This window comes from Mauremys mutica, chromosome 24 (genome assembly GCF_020497125.1).
Source record: "Mauremys mutica isolate MM-2020 ecotype Southern chromosome 24, ASM2049712v1, whole genome shotgun sequence".
In the NCBI taxonomy this organism is placed as follows: domain Eukaryota; kingdom Metazoa; phylum Chordata; order Testudines; family Geoemydidae; genus Mauremys; species Mauremys mutica.
This window is the reverse complement of record NC_059095.1, coordinates 9,150,192-9,158,744: the sequence shown is the minus strand read 5'-3', so window position 1 is coordinate 9,158,744 and position 8,553 is coordinate 9,150,192. Positions and strand designations below refer to the sequence as shown.

Here is an 8,553-nt window from a genome sequence, read left to right as displayed (position 1 = left end):
GGCAGGGTTAGCTCTGCAATCCCCCTGCAGCTCTGGCTCCCCTATAATATACCCGGTGAAAGCCATTAAAAGCCCTGAGCAGAGCTCCCAGGACACACCTGCTAGGAAGCCAAGGGCCTCTCGTCAGGCTGGGGCTCTGCCCTATTTCCTGCAGGAGTCTCATGCAGAGCAGGTGATGCTGTTTAACCTGAGAACACATTTCACCTGGATGCTCGTTCGCCTCCTCTTAGCAGCTAGGGCAGCTCCCAGAGCTCTGCTGTGTGGTTTCCTGGGTGGGCCTGGCTTTCATTATAAGCCAGTGGCCTAGGGGGATTCTCTCTCTGCATTGTTAGTAGGGCCAGTTTGTGGGTGGGGGAGGGAAAGGAAAAAACTTAGGGGTCTCTACAATGTAGCAGAAGGAGCTGGTGGGCTCTTAGTGTATCTTCACCTGGTGAAACAGGTAAGAAGCTGGTGTTTGCACCTGCTTTCTCCTGCCCTTAGGCTTGAACCTTTCCTAGAGTCCATCATATATTTCTTGGGGTGTAGTGTTGATCCCCGCTGGGGGAGGGGGGTGATATGTGCCCTGGGCTCCCAATCACACACTCATTGCAGTGCTGAATTTGTAATGAAAGAGGTGCCAGGGCTCAAGCAATTGTTTTATAGTCATAAGGGCTATGAACTCCCAAGCCCGGAGGTGCTGGGGCTTAGCCCGATCGCTAATTAACCACTGTCTCATTCAATACGAGGCATTTAAGCTGCTTGTGACTGTCCTCTGTATTTCTTACACCTGGCTAGATGAAGCACCATGTCGTCCCGTGGTTCCTTGGTGGCCCTGGGGCTTGGTTCCCAACCCAGGTGCAGCACCCCCATGCAAGTGCAAACAACTCCCTTTTCTACTCTGCACTTTCTTCCGCACAAGAGCCAGCCTCTCCCCCTGCTCAGCCAGGACGACTTCTTTGAGAACTTTGATGGGTATGTGTGTACTATCTATTTATCCTGGGGCTGCCCCTCCCTGATAGCCCTGGAGATAAGGCCCTAGGTATCTAGGGATTCCTGGCAGTGCCCTGCCGTATGCTGCATCTCCTAGAGGAACCAGCTCCGGGAGAGAGAAGGGAGTTGGGGGCTCCCTTCAGTTCTCTGCCTCTGCTGAGACTGCAACTGGTGCCCCGTGTCAGCTGCTGGGGGTTAGACCAAGACCCCAACACCCTTCACGTGAGCCTCCAAAAAGGCCTTGGATATTATCCGCCTCTGTTGGCGACTGATCTGGACTTGAGCTGGTTCCCCTCTAACCTAGTGCCGAAAGGCTGGAGTCAGCTAGTTCCCAGCAGGCTTGGCTCGGCAGCGTCCTGCCGCTTGGCTGGCCCTTTACCCCAGGGCACAGCGGGTGTGGAACGCTCCCGTGCTGAGTTATTACTGCTTTGCGTAGTACTAGCAGCTCGAGACCATTGGGGGCCCCTTGGTGCTGGGTACTGTCCGAACGCACGGTGAGATGGCCTCTGGCCTGACGCACCAACTGTCTACATGGATGAGACCGAGGTGCAGAGAAGGTCCTTGCCTGCGATCGCACAGCTGATCAGTGACCAAGCTGGGCCATGAGGAAATGACCCCATTATGGCTTTTAACCTATGGTGACAATCCATACTCTTCTCACCCGGCTTTCTCACGCAAGCAGGGAGCTACCCGCTCAGTGCAGGCTGGGTATCCATAGGACTCCTTCCCTGCACTACCCCCGGGAGTGGCGACTGTGTTTGTAACTTGGAAGCTCTCAGTGGAACCGATTCTCTGTGGGCTTCTGGTCCCCTTCTATTGTATGTATGCTGGCCAGATGCATGGACATGGGGGAGAATCCTGGGGTGGGGAAGGGAGTTGGTATCAAATAGGAGGAACTTCTTCCCAGCCTCTCCCTTAAAGAGCCTTGCCCCACCTTCAGCCAGGGTATCTCTGCCAGGGAGTTAGATACAAGCAAAGAAATGTGAGACTGGAAGGGACATCCACAGGTCATCTATTCCAGTCCCCTGCACTTGAGGCAGGACTGAATCTGGGACAACTCTCCCATTGCTAATTAAGGGGCTCTCCTGTTCCCCAGGGCTCTATGCCGACTACTACAGCAGAGATTCCCCCCTAGTGTTACAGGCTGAGAACTGTAACATGGGAAGGAGACCCTTCTCTCACTCCCCACTCCTTCAAAGTGACCCAGTTTCAGGAGATGGCGGGGGCTGAGGGGCATGGACGAGGAATTAATCAAGAAACTAGTTCTTGTAGAGATTGTGGGAGGGAGCCTGACTGACCCAACAGTTCGTCCCTCCCAAATGTACCATACCCTGGGCTTCCCTCCTTAGTCACATGGTGCCAAAACATTACAATGATGATCTTGCTTGCAGGGTATATCTAGTGGGCAGCAGCAGAGTCAGGGTGAGAACAGGTCTTATGGGTAGTACCCTGAGTATTTGCACCACAGCTAGCAATCAGCATTTCTTTCAAGAGCTAAATGCTTGACTGTCTTGCTTAACGCCATTTGCAATAGCACCAGCTGCTTGCATCCTAGTGTTGCAGTCATTCCAGAGACTATTCCGTCCCCTCTTGAAACACATCCTTGGGTATCTCTTGAGCTCCTGTCTAGGGTGCTTGAACGGCCTTCCCCCAGGTGAGCACCTCGACAGCCCATCTGCACAAGCAATAGTAGTAACTGGAACAGAGCCCTGGTCTCTGGTGTCCCAGTTCTGTTCCTTTAGCTGCTGCACCACACTCACTTCCCTAACCTTGTGGCCCAAATAGGTAGGGACACGTAGGTATCTTTCTATGCCCACCCAGTAGTAGCACTTCCAATCCAGAGCTGCGCTCCTGGTCTCTAACCCAGCCACTCCGCCGTCTCCGTGGCTGAGTGATGCTGACCCAGTCTGCAATGCAGGGGGGAAAGTGCTGTGTTTACCTGCACTGGGGGCTGGAAGCCCCTCTGGGATTCCCTTGTATTAATGAACCCTAAAGACGTTGCCTCGGTTGCAGCCACACCAGAGTACCTGGGTGTGTGTCTGTAAGTAGGTAACCCGGCTAGTGACAGGTGCCCGCTGTAAGTGATCCAGGCCCGTGTGCAGACCCAGCTCAAGGCCTGCGTGCTTGTTCATCCCAGCTGCAAGCACGGTTAACCTTGGGCGGGATCTCGGCTGTCTTGCTTGTAGGAGCTTCTATGACCTGAATGACATTTTTGGGGCTGACTCGTTCGAGTGCGACTCCTCGGTGCCCGACGCCCAGCTGATCCAGAGGATTGTGTCTCAAGTGGAGTTCTACTTGTCTGATGAGAACCTGGCCAAGGACGCCTTCCTACTGAAGCACGTCCAGAAGAACAAATTGGGCTTCGTCAGCATCAAACTGCTGACCTCCTTCAAGAAGGTGGGTGGTTCCCTCTTGCTGCTCACAGCCTGGTGCATGTGGCTAGAGCCGGGTTTCTCTAATGTGGCTGCATGTGGCTTTTCTTGAGGCCACTGCCTCCTGGGCTGTGATTGTCCTCCACCCCTTCCAAAGCAGGGCCTCCTCCCTGTTGCTCCTGGATGCCTCTGTTGCTCCTTGGTGTTGGTTGTTGGGGCCACCATCAGGGTTGGGTCCTGCCCCCCTCTGGAATCACCCGGGGGCACAACGCTGTAGGAGCAGGCAGCCAGTGAGTCCCCCACCTTCCTGGGTCGGTGGGGCTCAGGCTCTGGGCTTCAGCTCGGGGGTGGCAGGGCAGCAGACTCTGGCTGTGGGGCTTTAGGGTCCAGCCCATTGGCTTCGGGCTCCATCCTCTGGTCCTGTCCTCCCGCTGTGAGACTTTGGGCTCTAGTCGCAGGGCTCCAGCCCTCGCTGCCTCCCCCAGCCCCCGACATCCTGTCGCCCCTGGCCCTCCCCCAGGGCTTAATTTCTCCCCAGGCTTGGCGGGGCTGAGTAAGTCTGCTGTGAAAAGTGATACTTGTATGTTTGTTAATATCACTTTTCACAATAGACTTACTAGCTAGCAATAAATAAATTACCATGATTGGGACGTGTCTGTGCATATTTATTTGAGGAAAAAAAGTGAGAGAGTGGCCACCAGCCAGAGTTGGTGGCCGCACTCTGAGGCCACCAAAAAATTTGTCCGGAGAACCCCTGGACAAATGCCCCCTGGCCATTTCAAATGGATACAGCATTCCTCGCCCCTCCTCATCCTAAACTGCTGTGCAGCCTTGCTCTGTTATCAGTTGTGCTGCATTTCAGAGGTAGATGGAAGTGGGTGGCTTGTAAAGTCTTTTAGGATCTTTCGGGATGAAAAGTGCTCGATGTAGATGTTAAGATTTAACTGTTTGTTTGGCACAGATTTTCAAGAATGGGGGGGCCTCAAGTTAGGTTCTTAAATTGCATGATTGGCTCTGGGAAAGAAAAGCAGTCTCATTTTCAGAAGTGCTGAGAGAGAAGCAACGTTCATTGCCTGCTCCAGGAGGTAGTGGTTGTCCAGCACTGGTAGAAATGGAGTCCTTTGCTTGTGAGACTAACCTCAGGTTCCTATTTTGAGAAAAATTGGCCTAAACAGACGCATGTCAGCGGCCTTTTATGGAAGTCTACATAGTCAAGCTCTGACTCATGTTTAGCTTGTGGGTGAATGTTGTGTGTGCTCTGACTGTACATGATCAGTCTGCTTGAACACACACAGGCCTATCCAAACTGCTTCAAATTTGGTCAAACCATCCTCTGCTGGCCACAGACTGGACACGCTTCACTTGAAGCAGGAAGGACCTCGCTTTTTAAGGGTGGAGTGGTACAAGGGTGGTTAAACATTGGAATAAACTGCCTAGGGAGGTTGTGGAATCTCTATCTCTGGAGATATTTAAGAGTAGGTTAGATAAATGTCTATCAAGGATGGTCTAGACAGTATTTGGTCCTGCAATGAAGGCAGGGGACTGGACTTGACCTCTCGAGGTCCCTTCCAGTCCTAGAGTCTATGAATCCTGCTGGAAAGCGAGTCTTCACCTTAGCCATACCCAGTCAGCTGTCTGTCCATATTCAAACCAAGCAAAGGCACCTAACAGAGAGTGATTACCCACTGGTGGAGGTGAGGGGGAATCTACCAAGGGAAGTGTTGGGTTCTTCATAGTCTTCAAATAAAAAAAAAATTTCTGGAAGAGGAGGTTTAGCCAAACACGTTACTGGGATCAGTACAGGTGTAGCTGGATGGAAGTTTCTGAGCTGTGTTATGCAGGAGGTTGGACTCAATGATCTAATGGTCCCTTCCAGCCATACCATCTATGAAACCTCTGCTCCCTTCCTCCCCTTGAAAATGAGTTAGAACCAAACTCTGTGCTGCAGACAGCTGAGCTCTTCTCATTTCTGGCTACTGGTCTGGGGGGAAACCCAAGTGCTAGCTAGAGTTCTGTGAACGCAGCTGAGGGCAAAGAGGAGGAGCTTTGTTCCTAGAGGCCATAGTAGGGAAAGGAGGGGTGAACAGATGGGCTTTAGAGGACAGCAGTAGGAGAAGGGAACAAGGAAAGCAGAGGAACAGAGTGGGCTGGAGGAGGAGGAGGACATAATGGTATTAAAAGACCAGTTAAAGCACATCATCACTCAGCATGTGTTGGTGGTTCCCCAGAGATGTAACCTGATAAGCAATGGGAGGTTAGGGCAATCCTCTCTGGATGATGCATGCTATGGAAAAGCTATGAGAGCTGGGAAGTGTTCTTTCCCCCCCACCCCCGCTCCCCACACACCCTGTTTCCATAACTGGTGGTGTTTTAAGATGGAGCTTGATTAAACCTTTGGGGTTCTATGACTGGATTGCCTGCAATGGCAGGGGACTGGCCTCAGTGACCCAAGAGGCCTCTGCTGGTAACCCTCTGGGATCTCCGGCCCTGTTCCATTGAGCGTCGTGCGCTTCCAGGGCTCTGTCCGAATAGCCAAGGGCCAGGCGCATGCTGGACAGAGTCAGGGCACGTTCCTCCCAGGCAACATGCTTCAGCTCGGAGCAGGAGGCTCCCCTCCAGCAGGAAGAGGTAGGGAGTCACTCTCCACAGAGCGTTTGGACCAGGACAACTTCCGGACGCTCCCACCAGAGCAACATTTTTATTCGTCTCTCTCTCCCCTGGTGCTTCCCTCCTGGATCTGTTCCATACACAACTTTCCCACTGCCTGTCTTCTCAGCACAGAGGCACTGGGGGTGAAATCCTGCCCAGGGCTGGGATGGGCATAAAGGAAGCGGGAACACCATTCTGACTGGCTGCTTGGGGGGGGTGTGCGAAAGGAACCGAGGGCATGTGGGGAGCCGTGCCCCCTTTCCATAGCTGCACATGGACACTACCAGAGCTCCTGGTGCAGAGGGTTCTGTGCAGGTACATACCAAGAGTAGGGGGAGTCTTTGAATATCCTCATGGCAGGAGAACATTGTTTCCCTTTTCTCTTGCTGACAGGTGAAATACCTAACTCGAGACTGGAGGCTCACTCTCTACGCCCTGCAGTTCTCGGAGCTGCTGGAGGTGAACGAAGAAGGGACTAAGGTGAGAAGGAAAATTCCCATCCCGGAGTCTCTCCTGAGCATCCCACCAAGCAAGCTGCTCCTGGCCTGGAACCTCCTACCCCAGGAACAGGGAGTGTCGCCACCGCTCCAGAAGAGCTTCATTGAGACCATCACTAAAATGTTCAGCCCCTTTGGTGCCATCGCCTCCATCCGCATCCTGAGGCCAGGCAAGAAGCTGCCTTCTGACGTGAAGAAGTATTCCTCCCGCTACCCCGAGCTCCTGACCAAGTGCTGCGCCTTGGTGGAGTATGAAAACCTGGAGAGTGCCAGGAAGGCTTATGAGGAGCTGAACCATGGCCAGGGCTCCCCCGGCAGGGAGAGCATCAAGGTGGTTCGTCTCTCCGGGAAGGGCTCCAAAAAGAAGAGTGGAGATGACGTGGAAGAGGTGGAGCTGGTGGACCAGCTGGGCAGGAAGCAGCAGGCGTCGGAGACGCTGGCCTATGCCGCGGGAGACTCTTTCTTCTGCAGCTCTTCGGAGTCCGACAGCATGCTGGCTTCCCCTCCCGTCCCGATGCAGAAGTATCTCTCCACTCCGATGTGGTCCGCCTGCAGCCTGGGCATGAGCTTCAAACCGGGCTTCTTCAGCAGCCCTCAGGCCAGCCCTCTTCTCCCCAATAAAAGTCTGGCTCACCCCCACTGCCCTTCGCCCCTGGCTGCCGAGCTGGGCAACGGTGGCTCCTCCAGCCCAGATACCAGTCCCGAGTTCCGACGATTGTCCGATTCCTGCTGGGACAGCGGGATCGGCTCTGGCAGCTCATGGGTCCAGCGGCGACGGGTGGCTGCCCATAGCCAGTCTCTGGAAACCAGAGCTCTACCCTGCAGCAATCTGGCATTAAGAAAGATGCCAGATTCCTTTGGCCTTCGACCTGGAGTGATGCGCCTGCCCCATGGGCCAGATGGCACCAAAGGCTTCTACAACAGCATCGGGAGAGGAAAGCTGGTCCTAAGACACTAGTGTGTCGTTGTGGTTCTTTTGGTTTTTTTTGTTTGTTTGTTCTTCTCTCAAGTAAATTAACCTCTTTCCAGGGTCACTGGGATATCCGCTAACGACGTAAGCGCAGCCCTGCAGGAAGCTGGAGTCTGAAGTATTAGAAACTTAGGGGTTAAGAAGGATGGTCAACGAATAGTCGGCTTGGGAGGTGAGATGCTGAGGAAGAGGATGTACCAAACAACCACCATTTCTCTCTCGCTGTAGTGGCTGCTTCTGTCCATGTGCTGTCTAGTATCTAGACTTTCTAAGCTGAGCCATGCTGCTGAGATTTTATTGTAGCTAAGGGTTTTATTCCACTAACTCCCAAGCTATCCGCTACCAAATAGTTGCATGTATATCTCAGCCTGCACCTATCACTAGCAAGACTCAGGAACTTGTTCCTCTTTCTGATCCAGTAATGTAGCCTTCAGTTCTCAGAGCAATGTCACCTAGGGGGGGAGTTCATACCCTTTCAGAACCAGACTTTCAGGATGTGGCACTCTGTGTAACGGCACAGCTTGGCAGCAGATGATGTAAATAGGTTGTTTCTAAATGGAGTATTATCTGTGTTGACATGAGAGGTTATGCAGATGGAATGTTAAAATGATCAATAAAGAGAGTTGAAGTATTCCAGGCACCTGCTGTACCATTTGAGCTGTTGCTTTCTCCCTGCATCTCTTTCCTGGGTTCTCTGCAGGCTGCAAAAATATCTCCCTCTTTGAAAACTTTTTGCTTTCAAAATGAGTTTCCTAGCAAAGGGCTGCTCATTTCATCCTGTACCTAGGCTGATTCACTGCCTCCTGCCAGGGATTAAATTCAAGTCCCCCTACCCTAAAGGAATAGACACTTATCCCATAGACTCAGAGAATCTTCACTATTGGTATGGGTTCTATGACACAATTAGCAGGTCTGCCCTCTACAGGATGGAATCAGGGCACGGTTTCATTACTGTATCAGCCACTGGCAAGGTAATTTTGGGGTGAGAGTCCCTTCCCCACCCATATAGACTGTCTCCAAAGCAGCTTGTTTTGTTCGTTCAATAAAAAGGTGTCATGTTCTCTTCCCTAGAACCCACATGGTTGTAGACACTACT

The 8,553-nt window shown here is 52.6% G+C and overlaps 1 protein-coding gene across 1 annotated transcript; it reads left to right on the top strand.

Moving 5' to 3' along the window:
- Positions 1-251: 251 nt before the first annotated feature.
- Positions 252-8,553, top strand: LOC123355724 (la-related protein 6-like). Its single transcript, XM_044998312.1, has 4 exons — positions 252-439; positions 775-951; positions 3,156-3,366; positions 6,384-8,553. The coding sequence occupies exons 2-4, from the start codon at positions 785-787 to the stop codon at positions 7,443-7,445; spliced, it is 1,440 nt and encodes a 479-aa protein (XP_044854247.1). The 5' UTR covers positions 252-439; positions 775-784; the 3' UTR covers positions 7,446-8,553.

Coding starts and splice junctions, on each gene's coding strand:
- LOC123355724 (XM_044998312.1), top strand. CDS start 785: ATGTCGTCCCGTGGTTCCTTGGTGGCCCTGGGGCTTGGTTCCCAACCC. Junction 952..3,155: donor TTCTTTGAGAACTTTGATGG/GTATGTGTGTAC, acceptor TCTTGCTTGTAG/GAGCTTCTATGACCTGAATG. Junction 3,367..6,383: donor TGCTGACCTCCTTCAAGAAG/GTGGGTGGTTCC, acceptor TCTTGCTGACAG/GTGAAATACCTAACTCGAGA.